This window comes from Ambystoma mexicanum, chromosome 2p (assembly GCF_040938575.1).
Source record: "Ambystoma mexicanum isolate Mex_15411 chromosome 2p, UKY_AmexF1_1, whole genome shotgun sequence".
NCBI lineage: Eukaryota > Metazoa > Chordata > Amphibia > Caudata > Ambystomatidae > Ambystoma > Ambystoma mexicanum.
This window is the reverse complement of record NC_090923.1, coordinates 571,120,227-571,134,772: the sequence shown is the minus strand read 5'-3', so window position 1 is coordinate 571,134,772 and position 14,546 is coordinate 571,120,227. Positions and strand designations below refer to the sequence as shown.

Below are 14,546 nucleotides of genomic sequence, written 5' to 3'. Positions count from 1 at the left end.
GGTAAGGTGTCGACAAACATAGGGCCACTCATTTACTGTTGGTGGAATTTCACAAGGCATATTGTTAGGGATAGTGGTAAAACAGGGCTTTTGTAGAATGATTACTTAAGTAGTCTTCCTCTGCCCGGACTTACCACCCTGTGGGAATTATTACTAGTCACCTCAGCGGTCGGTAATGATTCTTCAGTGAGGCCCACTAACTAACACAATGACTGCTCCAGGCCCAAATTGTCTATTATATGCATTTTCCAGACATGTAGTTCACTTTTACAAATGAATCCCGTGATGTAATTTAGACAGTGGAAAAAGTCCAATTATGGCCAAAGGCAGATTAAAAAAGGCCATCTGTGTTTTGATTTTGCATACAGACTTCAACTGTGCTCCCACCAGCATGATCTATGTACATAAAGAATTAGAATATGTGCACATTTGAAGAACATCACATAGTAGAAGTTCAGGGCATGGCTACTTGACATAAAGGACCTCCTCACATTACCAGTTTCTTCATTTTAATTGCCGTGTGTGTATGAAACTGAAAACATGAAGTTTTCGGCACGTGCGCACACACGCGCACACACACGCACACGTGCATACACCCGACCCCTTCATCCCCCATAGTCCTCACCCAAGGTAAAATAAATCGTTGTCATTAACCAATACAAGTTGACACCCTACACAGATAACCTTTCATACACCAGTTCTTACCCAGAATCCTTCAGGAGCTTTGCCGCGAGAGAGAGGATAGCTTTTATCACCATTAAACCATCTGTGCCTCCATACAGTGCATCATGATCTTCATAGCTGTGGGGGGAAATCGTAGCATGTTATGGGGTAAAGAACAATGGTAAATGTCCACTCTCACCAAACTAGGGCCAAAAGGTACCTGTGAATTGCAGTAGCTATCCAGCAAGTATAAACAGACACGGAATAGCTGCAACCTTACCGAAATTGAAAGTAAACCCTTTCTCATCACCCCCTCCACCATTGATAGAATATAGAATGCCAATGCGCTATCAACCAAGAATACCTTTGCTACCACAAACTAAAACAAAGGCAGATCTCTACACAATGTTATCTGCAAAAGAGGAAAGCGGATGTCTCTCACCTCCCACTCAGCAAAAGGTTCTCAGAATTTCAAAGGTTCACTGCCGAGTCTCGCAACAAGAAGTTTTCAAGATGACATTCTCCAAACATGAAAATTACACAGCACTCCTCCAAGCAACAAATAGAATCATGAGGTCTCTTCTGGTTGTAAAACGGGGAGGTGGTGGGATGAAAGACATAGAAAGGGAATCACAGAATGACAAAGATACAGTCTCACTGAATACCTTAGGATCTCAGGGGCCAGGCCAGTCATGTCCTCCTCCAAGATATAGGGCGGGTTACTGACAATCATGTCCACCGGTGCATAGCGGAGTAGCTCATCTAGGGGATCTACACAGAAAAGTGACACAGGTCATGAGACAGAACCATATTGCACAGGACTATATATGTGAACATTTTATCAGAAGAACAATGTATTAAGACCCAGCCATCCACAAAGTAGAACACCACAAGAAATAAGGGAAAATCTCTTACAATTGAGCTCAACGTAGAGAGCGAGGTGGCATTGGTAAACTATATGATCAGATAGATCTCTGAGATAAAAACTGCCTCCGTAATCTGTGTACAAACAGCAGAGCGGTTTGAATCCCAGCAGGGCCAACTAATCCTACAGAGTCCAATACATTGAGCATCATTAACCTGAGTTATAAAAGAGCTATTATTACAGCACTTAAACATGGGAGCGATCAGGCAGGGTGCACTATATTAAAACGTGATTGTAAACCATACACACAAATACATTTTAAAAAACAAACAGAAAAGTGACAAGGTGTATCTTTATTTATACGGTGGTGCCCCCAGTGAACCTCGGCAGCAAGTGCAAAGGAACACCAACAGTAACCTTCCTATAATTCACCTCTACACAAAGTGCCTGAGGACCCAGCAAGGCCACCTGCACACATTATCAAAGGTCATGTCAGCAAAGAGTGAGTGCCCAAAAATAAAAGGTTACTCACTGTATTGACCCTTCTACTGGTAGTCCATTTATCCCATCATACAGACTCCTAGGGTATTTGAACACCAGTTATCAAGAACAGTGTGTTTCTTACAAAGGGGAAACCAGTGTGTAGGCATCGATTCGCATGGGAGCATGCCCTTATCCCTTACACACACAAACACTTCCAAGCATCATTTAAACTCACCACATAAATGTCTCTCAAACAGAGATAAAGTGGTAGCAGTGGAATGTGTAGGTAGAAGGATATGGTCTAGTAGTACAACATTCACTACTGTGATTAAGGAACTAGTTACTTACCTGCAACTCCTGTTCTCCAGCATGGGTCTTATTTAGATTTACATGCTCATGAATATTCCCCGTTGTCAGGCTGGGAATCCTCAGTAATAGTAAAGCAGTTTTGCTTTAAAGCTAAAAGCTGCTTGTCGCTGCTATAGCCTATTGCTGTCACTACTGCCCCAACCAATGACATTTGTCCCCCTATGCTCCATCCCAAATGGTTATTTTTAGATTTGCTCGCACATTTAAAGTGGCAGTGAGAACCGAGAAGAGACAGAGAGGGGAAGGAGGGAGGGTTTGCATGTTGATCGATGTTAGACCCATGCTGGAGAACAGGAGTTACAGGTAAGTAACTTGTTCCTACTCCAGCATGGGGTCTTACATGGATTCACATGCTCATGAATACGATTACACAGCAGTACATATACAGAACCAATGGAGGTCCCAAGGCTCAAAAGAAGCAATACACGTGCCCCTGGAACAGACTCATCTCAAGCAAACATGTTGCGAAGCACCGTTTGGGCGACTTGGGACTCCTCCCTGGAATCCCTTTCGACACAGTAGAATATTGTGAAGGTGTGGGTGGACCTCCACGTAGCAGCCCTGCATATGTCAAGCAGGGAAACACCAGAGTGAAACACTGTAGTTGCTGTGAAGGCTGGTGGAGTGGCCTCTCGGCCAGCCTGGTACAGGTCTGTTGGCCAAACGATGGCAATGCGTGATACATGTTAGAGCCACCTGGAGATGGAAGACTTAGACGGAGCCTTCCCATGTCCCATAGGTCCGAAAGCAACCAACAGCTGAGAAGTCTTTCAAAACTGTTTAGTGCGTGCCACATAGTACTCCAAGGCACGTGAAACATCCAGCAAATGCAACACCCTCTCTGCCGGTGAAGATGGGTTAGCGAAGAAAACCGGCAAGACTAAATGTTAATTTAAGTGAAAGGCCAATGGAACCTTAAGCATAAAGGATGGATGAGTCCGCAAAACCACCTTGGAAGGATGTAATGACAGATACATAGGTTTACATGAGAGAGCTTGAATTTCCCAACATGCCTGGCTGAGGTGATAGCTACTAGGAAGGCCGTCTTTCAGGTCAGAAACTTCAAAGATGCTCGATACATTGGCTCAAAAGGTGGAGACATTAGCAATGACAAAACCACACTGGAGGAAACGTCCTGAAGAGGCAATGGAGGAATTCCTTTCCGAGTCTGTGAGACCACAGGGAGAGATGGCCAGCAGCCCGAATATACCGGGATATGGCGGCCAGATGCACCTTGATAGAGGCATGTGCTAGCCTGGACTTAGCAAGCAGGAGCAGATAAGGCATAGGCTGCAGGGCTGTGACTCACAGTGTAGAAATCCTTTGCAAACGGCACAACACTGTAAAGCGTTTCCACTTGTGCTTTTAGCAGGGAGGTGTTGATGGAGCTCTGGCTGTCGCTAGAATGTTTTTGCATTCCAGAAGTATCGAGTAGTGCCTGAATTCAAGGATTGCAGGAGCCAGGCCGCTAGCTTCAGCAAATCAGGGTCATTGTATAGGATTGACCTCTTTTGCTTGGAGAGGAGGTCTAGAAGAAGAGGTAGTTTGACGGCTGTAGCCACTGACAAATGGAAAAGGTCTGGATACCAGATCTGTCAGGGCCACACTAGTGCAATGAGGATCATCTTGCAGCGGAACTGTTCGAATGTACTGTTCACATGTAGCAGCAGGGGGGGTTGGTGGAAGTGAGTACAGGAACAGGCCCTCCCAAGGGAATGAGAAAGCCTGTCATAGACACGTGGGCTGAGGATACCTGCTGGCATACTTCTGAGATTTGGAGTTGGCTGCCGTGGCAAAAAGGTCGATTTGAGGGTGACCCCACTTGCTGAAGAGAAGAGATACTTGGGTCTGCTGGAGTTCACACTCGGGGCTGCAATGTAGCTCCTGATGAGTGAGTCTGCAATGGTGTTGTGAACGCCTGCCAGGTGAAACGGAACAAGGAACATCTGCTGAGGGATGGCACAGTGCAAAAGGTTCTGCGCCTCTGGGAGAGCCAGCCGGTTTTCTGATGTAAAACATAGTGGCTGTGTTGTCCATGAAGACACGGACTACCCTCCTCTCGAGCTGAGGCTTGAAGGACTTGAGGGACCAGAAGGCTGCGTGCAGTTCTAAGACATTTATATGCAATTCGTTCTCTTCCAGAAGCCATAGGCCCCTGGCATACAGCTGGCCCATGTGGGCGCCCCAACCTCCCAGAGAGGCGTCGGTAAAGACTCTCACCTGATGAGCAAGGGTCTGAAAGGGAGCGCATTGTGAGAGATGAGGGTGAATGGAGCATCAATGCTAGGCTTGACGAAAGGCTGGATTGAGGTTGATCTTGTAGTTCCATGCACCTGTGATTTGTTTCCATCTGGCATCCAGAAGCTCTTGAAGGGGTTCATCTGTAGTCTGAAAAAGGGCACCAGATTGATTCACAAGGACATCATTCCTAGCCGGGACATAATGGATCGGACTGTTGCAACGTAAGATGCCGATAGCCGTTGGACCTTTCCCAGGATGGCCTTTAATCCTGTCCTCAGAAGGAGTCGCCAGACATGAAAGTGTGTTGAGTTGAGACCCAAGGAATAGTGTGTTAGAAGATCGTTCTATTGCGCCTTTCTGTAACATGGCTTGAACCTTTAGCAGCTGCGCTATGTGCTGTTCTTGTCTGGAGACGGGAGAAATTCCAGGGTGTGCCCCTGTTGGATGACATTGAGCACCCATTTGTCCATGGAGAGGTTGCGCCAATGGTTGACAAATTGAGATAACCGGCCTCACACTGGGGTGCTGAAGTGAGGGCGCAGGCCCTGCGCTGGGTCAGGCTTTCTTTGGCGTCTGCGTTCTGGATGCTGGAACGTGACAACGCTGGGTTCTGCCTCTGTAGGCTTGGGAACGTCCCCTGTATGCCTCCTGGGTGTTCGAACGGGAGAGCTGACCATAGGGTGTGGTGAATCTTTTTTGAGGACCTCGAGACATTTCATTTAGAGGAGAGAAAAGAGCATCTCCTCAGTTGGAGTGCCCAATGAACGTGCCGTTTCAATGTCCATCTTTATGGACTGCAGGGTATCGTCGACTGCCTTTCCAAAAAGGTTATCACCATCAAAAGGATTGTCCACCACTTTCATCTGTACATCTGCCCAGAAGTTGGTGGACTTGAGCCAACCTTGGCGGCGGAGGGCCACTCCATTGCCCATTATGTGATGGTTCATTTGAGTCCTCGGATTGTCAAGAGCTCCCTGCTGTGCATGGCCCAAAGGCTACGGAGATGACCTGTATCACACGTGAGGAGTATCGCACATAACAGAGAGAGATGTCGACAGGAACCCCCTCGGAGAAAATTACTGTCCGGTCCTCGCAGGATGCCCCATAGTGCGAAGGGCAGCTTGCTGTTAGGGGAGACTCAATACTGAATACCCTCAAGGGATCCACGGATAGTAAGTATAACATAGGCTTGGCAAAACGAAGGGAGGGGATTGTTTTGTATATTGGGGGAGTGTAATGAAGTGAAAAGAAAAGAACACGTGGTACACCTTGTTATGGGGTAATGATAATAAAGAGAAGCATAACCTCACCAGGAGTTGAGAAGTCAGCTGTAGTGTAGTAGTTGCTGACGCCAGCCATGTGTTGTAAGGCAGCTTAGGATTTGTGAAAAGTGATTTTATTCTGTGTACATTGGTGTATATTGTGGAGGAAGTGAAGTTGTGGTGTGGACCGAGGAGTGCGGTCCAGTGTGGGAGCAGCGAGGTGGGGCTTCTCTCAGCGAGTGGAATTTGTGCTGTTATTTTGGAGTATTGGGTGACGTGGGAGGCATGCTTTTTTCAGAGAGACACATAAATCTTAAGTACATGGAAAGTATTATTGGGGAAGGGTGTAAAAAGGGAGGTAAAAAGCAAGAAATGAGAACATCTGTTAGGTATTGGTAATTTAAACGGTGACCTGTTATCATGGGAGCCACTCCCATCATTCATTTGTGCAAAGCATTATCCCGGTACAGGGACATAATCCTTAAGTACCACAATCACACACACAGTGGGTGCGGGACACTGCGGGCAAAATGTTTATGCCCTTGCCACAGGAAGGCCCTCACTCCTAGTCAGTCCTGCAAAACATGTGCATATATTTACATGCAGCATATAAGGGAAAACAGTTGCAGAATGACTAGCCATTCTGGAACTGTCGAAAAATGTTTGAGAAGCCACCCACAAAAGAATGGATGCTTAATCAGCATGACAAAGGGGTCACAGCACCCACAACTCCTGCTCTTCCTCCCATAACAGCGATCCACCATTATCAAATCAAATCAAATCTGGATCCCTGCCAGGATGATGATGACAGATGCATACAGCTGGAAGAAATCATCTGCGCTGGGCACCAAAAACCCCTAGGACTGCAGGATTTATGCACTTACACTCCAGATGTGCAGCGTCAGTATGGCTGCCTGGTGACAAAAACATTTGAGAGCGATGGGCCACACATAGGAGACATGGGCAGCAAACTTTTGAGAGCGATGGGCCACCCGTAGGAGACAAGGTTAGCAAACTTTTGAGAGCAATGGTTTACCTGCTGATGTCAGGTGAGATGGTGACCGCACTCTGCAAGTTGTACCTCGGGACAGGTAAAGGAACTTCATCGTCGCTGGATGCAGGATCACTAGGATTTCAGCTTCTTTGACCCTAGTGGGCAGCAGAAGAGGGGTCTCTTTCTCCTGTACACCTGCAGATTGCAGCTTTGCTGTGCCTTTGGTGCTGGTGGACGGCGGGTTGTCTTTGTCATGGACCTCTTGTTGTTTTTCGTCATCGAGTTGTGGGATGTATTTACCCACTCAGCTGTACTCCCTTCCCTAACCAAGCTGCACTTCAGCAGAAGCAGCAAAATGGCTGCGCTGGCTCCTGTGACACCACTGCCTCGCACAAAAATTGCATTTTTCATCTACAAATAGAGGGCTGCACCATCTTGCCAAGCACATATTGGGCAGGATGGAACAAGGGGGCACACTGAGAAAGCCTGGCAGTGTGTTCTTACGTGTACAAAAGAAGGGGAGTGAAAAAGAAGCACTACTTTGCTGCAAGCCCAAAGTTCCCATTGAAAAAGGGAAATATTTACATTTTAAAATGATGCCGCTTTGATGCTCTTTCCTCATCACAATACTTTTCTTAATGAGACCTTGCCATGGATATCCGCCTTCACATTCTGCTCCAGCAGGCAAGAGCAGTATTCCTGAATGACATGCTGTTGTTCAGATCTGAAGAAATCAAAAGAAGCTTTACTTCAGCTTTACACATTACTTTTTGGCTAAAAAATGTCAAGGATCAATGCGTCAAAAAGGCCCTGGCTCTCTGGGCCTATGTCAATTTCAGTGCATCTGTGTTTTAACCCATTGCGGCATACAAGAAGCTAACTCTGGCTACAAAGCAATGAGGGAATTCAGAGGGAAGAGAAAAACCGTATAAGAAAAATGTCAGCAGTCACCACATGTTTAAAATGTACTTTTGCAAAATAAGAAAAATATGTGTTTAAAAGTGTATGTTGGATAAGGCCCTGCCCTTATATAGCAATGTGAATGGGTTTTGTGCTGTGAAACATATGGGAGATCTTATTCAGCAAGGCTTTATTCTGATTTATAACAAAAATAAATAGAATAAGGAATTCAATTGCATTGGTTGCAGTTGGGGAAATCAGCCCCAAACAGGTTTCTGCTTGGGGATTGCCAGCAACAGAAGGCCCCTCCTCACAGTACATGCTAGAACACATAAGTGATAATTGCTACCTTTGCAGACTTTCATCTGGGCTGAGGCCTCTTACAGTGGAAGTTCCGGGACATCAACCTGTGAAGTAGAAGTGGCCATAAACCTTCAATCAAACTGGGAAAACCCCTCCGCACACTGGGCTGAAGTGACAGTTGGAGGTATCTGAAGAGAAAAAAATGGTCCCAGTGAAGGACAAAGGATGCCCATTTGTTTCAAAAGACTATTTTATTAAGAAACTTTGATGACGGTTATTTTTGCAACAGACATTCGCAGGAATTACATGATGCCAATGTAAAATTGAACACGGACATGCCTAATGATGATCCATACACACGTGTAAAGTTATAGAATTTTAGGCCGAATATTTCACACTAAAAATGACTAACAATTATTAGAAGGGCAAAACAATGTCTTACGAACTTTAGAGCTGGACTGGCATGCTCTGCAGAAAATATGTAACCTATTTATGTTATTTGTTAAGATGCCCTAACTGTGCAAATGTGCCATTTATGGCAAAACTGAATTGTAGCTAAAGAACTCTGGGAGGTTCTGGACATTGTAAAACTCACATTATAAATCTGACATCATGCCCTTGAAACCCAAACAGCTGAGAAGAAGGCGGTAACCATCTCCCCTGACCAAACCGGTTGTTTAAACGCGTGCTTAGCTAAGCCTGCCGTATAATTCTATGATGTCACCATGCTCTATAAAAAGGGTGGCTAACAAATTTCTAGACACACTCTTTCCTGAATTTCCTGCGTCTGAGTTCCTGATCTTCTACATTCATCTTGCCAGATTCCACTGCAAAGCCAAAGCATAGCTGATTCCGGATTCCCCTGCAAGGCCAAAGCATATCTGATCCTATCCCAGCAAGGCCAAAGACTTGCTGACCAGCCCAGCAAGGCCTGAATCCAGAAAAACCCTTTAAAAACCCTCTAAAATCCCAATAACAAAAGGGAAAGCTGTGGTGTTCTTTTGGGAAGCATCCTGAAATCAGACCAGCTTTTTGCCCACTTAATGCAGGCACACTGCAACCCTGCCATCCAGCTGTCCTTGTATCCGGTAACCAGACAGGGCCAGCTGTTGTTCTGCTGGGAGAGTCTACCGCTACCTGGTGACCCGAGCCCTGGAGTCCAGAACCTGGTTGACTGTTGCTAATCCCAAATCTAAGACCGGACTGTGAGTATCCCCCATCCCATAACACATAGTCTACCCCATCTTGACTTTTGTCTTTGTTCCACTCTCTAAGAAACCCTATCCATACCCTGATAACTTGTATAGACTGTTCTAATTTTCTGTACACCCTGTTCTTGTTTACTAGTGTTAGCGCAACTCTTTCATTCACCTCATCTTGTAACTCATTATTAATATTTGGAGTAATTTAAATTAAGTCCCACATAGATAAGAACCCTGCGGGAAAAGGTTGACATCGCGAATCAATCTCTTGAATGTACCGTGGCTTTCTTTAACAATATAGTCTAAATAATTTAGTTTAAGCAAAATTTGTCTTTCATTTTTAAAACCGATGTTCTCTTTTTCACTGCTCTATTTTCCTAAAAACATACCTTATTCTACCTTCCAAATCTCTCTCAATTCTCCAGCTGTAGCCCTCCCTTCACTTCTATATTGTCCCTGTACTGTGCATCTATCCCCCAGCCCTAAAACCACAGTCCGATTCAGTGTTCTTCACCCGTTTTTTGAAAAAAACATTTTTGCATTTAAAACTGCAAACCTGAAAAAAGGTAACTTTTCCATGTGTGAATTCGGCTGCACTGGGTTTTCAATTTCATTCTGTTTTGGTGAACTCTATGCTTTTGTGATACCTTACCTTATGGTTGATAGTGAGATAACATCCCTAATACTGTGATAAAACATATGTATACCATTCTTTAAACACACATATAATTAATTATTTTACAAAATCCGAGTGTCATTTTAGGCCTTTGCAAAGGGTTTGCCTCTTATTTTGTGAGGGAAGGTCGGATTTTGATTCCGTTTGCTGCCTCTTATCCCTGACTACCTGCTGCTTCTTTCACTCAGAATTCTATTATCTGTGGGTTGAGGGAACATTGCAGGGGGAAACCTTACGTTGGGTGCTATCTATCCTAATTCAAAAAGTGTTCCTATTCACTTGTACTTTGGATATGGTCTACTAGAAGGTTAACCAACTCATTTCCATTGTCATTATCACCCCATTGGTGATTGCTGCCCAATATTAAAATTTGTGTGATTTTTGTGAATTTTAAAAATAGATAAATATTGTATTTTCACCAACCGTCCTGGTTCATGGTCCATTGTGACCTGGGGGATTTGTAAAAGGGGGTGTGAGACGGGTCGGGTACCGGCTCAATTTGAATTAGTTGAAATTAAAGAAAAAGCATTCCTATTGAGCACCACATCCCAGGCTAAAATCAAGTGCCCTGGTCCAGTGTGTGACGCCCGATTGGAATCCTTAACAGAGTGGAGGTGCTGGCGTGGATTGCGGTGTGTGTTGTCTGCCAGATCTGGAAAGGACCTTTCCAGGCCAGGATGCAGGGATGATTTTCACTTATGCACTTTCAGGACCACCCAGTCCCCCGGCAGGAGGCTGTGGCATGGCCTTTCAGGCGGTTGAGGCTGAGCCTCTTGGATTATGCTGGAAGTGAGAACTGACAACGAGCATTAGTCTTTTGCAATATCACAAAACCAGATCATCAATCAGTTGTAAGTCACAGAGTTCAGGGGAAGGTGGTGCAGTAACTGGCATTTCCATGGGCCTCCCCATCAGTATCTTGTGGGGTGAGAGACTCTGTCAGAGTTTATGGAAACTGGAAGGGCAAAATGTGGGATGCACTCTTTGAGCAGTTTCCTGGCCACTGTACACAAACTAACACTGATCTGACTGACTGCTACTTACTTGCAAGTTTAAATTTAACAACATCCTGTTGTAACTAGCGCCATGATGCCTTCAGGTTTAGCGTGCTTAATAAGTGTATAAATAAATAAAAATAAATAAATAGGGCTATCTGGGGTCCCTTCCTGAAAGTATATGGCTGATTTGTTTGTTTTTTTACGGTTGGAACATGCTTTATTACATGCACTTCTCCCTCTCTTTCTTCTACCGAGTACTACCATTACACTGTTGTACATCACTTTAGGCTGCCTAATTTTGTATGCAAGTCCTGCACGGAAAGATAAGACACTTTAGGAACCTGGGTGAATCTCTCTGTACACCCATGAGTACTTAATAATGCATAAAGTTTTGGCCAAATTTGTTGATTAATGTCACCCAGGTTGGTATACTTTTACGACGGCACGATTTTAGGAGACATTTTCTTTTTTTTGCTTGGCATTTTTGCTCGATGTAGTTCTTAAATTAATTATTGAACCACATTTCAAATTGACTGTACATTTTGTTCAAGTTGTATAATATTCAATTATGTGATCCCAATGTGTTGTTTATCACCTGTAACAGAGATGCACTTAGTGTATAACCTTTAATAAAAATACAAGTTAAAATCCTCGGATTACTGGTTCATACAAGCTTTGTGTCTACCTGCTAATAGCTGCCACAAAGCTCAGTTTTAACTGTCAGTGTAAGCCATTATGCCACCACCTCCTACAGCTTCTCCCAAGTCAATAACTAAGTGGGCTTTGCCATTGAAACCTTCTATGTATAAAGTAGCGTGGTTGGTATCTAGAGTACCCCTGTTCCTACTTTAAGGATGCCTGTTGGTTGTAGAAAGGAAGGTTACCCACTGCTCAGTAATGGCAAAGTGATTAGTACTGACCTCAGGTCCATGTTGAAGTGGAAATTGTGATACAGCAGTTCTGAAAAAGAACAGTGACTGGGTGTTTTCCAGCAGGATCTGCTATTCCTAACAGCCCCCTAAATCAAGGGTTTCCTACAAATGATTACTGCAATTTGAGCTAGTGTGCTAGGTAACGTCACCTGCCGTCTTTTTGGGCACTCAAATGCATCAGTGAATATGAGCTGGTGCACTGGGTGAAGTTAATAAGTGTATGTCATGTTCTGCACCAAAGAGGTTTGGTATGGCTGGCCAGTGGTTGTAAGGCAACTTAATTTGCCATGATGATGGTCGTATGCCATTCATTTGCTCTTGATATGCTGAGATAGCTCTCCAAACGCTTCCATGTTGTTTTCCCACGTGGGCCAGCAGAGATGTGGAACAAAAGTTGGTCCCAGCCTTTCCTTGACAAAGACTATGCTTGTACAGTGGGCAGTAGACACGTTGATGCTGCAGTTTGTGCAGTGTGAAGACATTAACATGGACTTGTACTGTGGCTGTGGGATGACTTGTGCTCTGGCTCCTCTTGATTTTCAAGAGTCCTTGGTGATCTCGATGCTGGTGTTTCTGCTGTCAAAGGCAGATGAATTTCACTAACTTGGTAAGAGTTGCTATTTTGAAGAAACTATATCGAGGTAGGTGAGTACCCTTTATCTAGGTAGGCGAGTATTCGGGACTTACTGACAGGACACTGACCTTTTATCAGTCTCTTTCATCATTTCTTCAATCCTTAAATGCTCTATCTGTGGAATATTCCACTTTGCTAACATTGGTGGCCTCCAAAATGTTATTGTGTAGCCTTGCCCGAAGGGTATGATATGATATAATATGGCATTTATAACGTGCCTGTACACAAGTGTTTCTAGGCGCAACAAGACAGGGAGGGGGAAATGGAGGGAGGACAAGACAACAATCGTACTAGGCCTTGTGTCATTCAGATCACGCAAGTGCAGGGAAGTGGAAGAGGAGAAGTGCTGAGGGGGGAAAAATCTCAGGTAGATCGAAATCTCAATCTTGGCCACCATTGCCTGACTCATGGGAAACAGGAGGTGGGAATTTTAAAAATCGTGTGGCTTCACCTCTCTATGCATACACCACCTCAGATAAAGTGGGCTGAATCACTGCCTACAGAGCCTCCTCCTGATATTGCTGTAGCCCTGTGTTGTGCGTGTACGAATAATTAGCTAAAAGAACATGGCGCCGATGCATGGCTATTTTGGACATTCACTTCCATTACCGCAATGAAAGCCTATGTTTTCGTGGGCTCAGTAAGTAAACGTGCATTTCTGCAGCAGAGGCAAGGAAGAGAAGGTACTGGGAACCAAAGCAAGGAAGAGAAGCTGGGTTTTTCCACTTCTAGCGGAATTTTCCACTCTTTGCTCCTCATGCTTATTGTCTGCTCTTTGGCCGAGGGCTGTCTGGTAACATATGAGGGGCGGGGATTGCCCCATAAAGAGAAGAGGCATTCCTCTTGGAAAGTCAGATAGAACTTGGACCCCCGGGTGATGCAGTCTCTGTGATAGGGAGGATGCTGTGCTCCAGACCCCGTTAGTACGAGTGATCTCTCTGCCTACCTGTTCTGGGACTAAGCAGTGTCGTGATGGCCGAGTTAAAGGCAACCATTCTAACGGTGATGCTCTTTTTCTATGTTTATGTAGATTTGTTTGCCATTTTTATTATTATTATTATTGGTGTTTTATGTGTGATTTATTGCTTTCCTGAGTCCAATAACTTGTTTTGTTTGGGTCTAATGGGAGGTCAAGTTGGAATCCCTATACGTGGACAAGAAAAAGCAAAACACAATGTCCTCCTATTACTATTTGAACATAACAACGATTACCTACTGCAGATGAACCTAATCCTAAAAGAGGCTACCTGCTATGAAGTGGCCATTAATCTCACCCCTCATCCCACCTCTGCCTCTGGTACAAATGGGGCTTCTGGGCTTCTTGAGGCCCAGTGCCTCTCCTGAATATTATAACAGTTGTTGTGTTGTGCTTCCTCACAGAGTAATCAAGTGTCATGCTTTTAGATTTTCTTCTACTTCAAGTACAAATATCACTTTCCACTGTCTGGGATCATCAACCTCACCGCATAGTAAGGCTGAAATGTAGGGCCAGGGAGTAGATGACAGAGAGAGTACCACCCAAGGGGTGGGATGAGCCAATTAGAGTCCCATATCAGGGCTCAGAGCCAACCCAGGAGGTGCAGCCCACCATCCAGCCCCCCCCCCCCCTTGCAGCTAATTACCTGATCCTTCACTATATTGGTCCCTCCAGATGTTCTCCCACCATGTCACTATAGCGCAAACAATCTCTCACTCTGCCTTTCCACCTCCACCATTCGATCTTATTTCTTTTCTTACTCCTGTTCTTACTAGTGATCATACCTCCAACTACTGCTCTACCTCTGTTAACTAATTTTTCCTCCTTCCTCACATCTTGCTTTTGTTCTGGTTATAATCTCTATTTCACTCTACACCTATAGCTACTTCTATTCTCCCATTCACAGTCGCTGTGCCCACTGTCTGTCTATTATTGTTCCTACTTTGTTGCTCACACTCCTCACTACCTTCACCTTCCACTACTACTGCTTTTAATCTGGTTACTTCCCTACTCACTAGTACAGACTACCACCCTCTATACCCACTAC

At 44.7% G+C, this 14,546-nt stretch overlaps 1 protein-coding gene across 2 annotated transcripts in view; it reads right to left on the bottom strand.

Moving 5' to 3' along the window:
- The window catches only part of HEMK1 (HemK methyltransferase family member 1), a 546,172-nt gene that overhangs the window by 55,949 nt on the left and 475,677 nt on the right, over window positions 1-14,546 (bottom strand). For both annotated transcript variants that reach the window (XM_069644061.1, XM_069644062.1), the window contains 2 exons: window positions 1,329-1,434; window positions 706-801 (listed from right to left, as the gene is read on the bottom strand). In XM_069644061.1, the coding sequence (XP_069500162.1) occupies window positions 706-801; window positions 1,329-1,434 (202 nt within the window). The remainder of the gene's footprint in view (window positions 1-705; window positions 802-1,328; window positions 1,435-14,546) is intronic.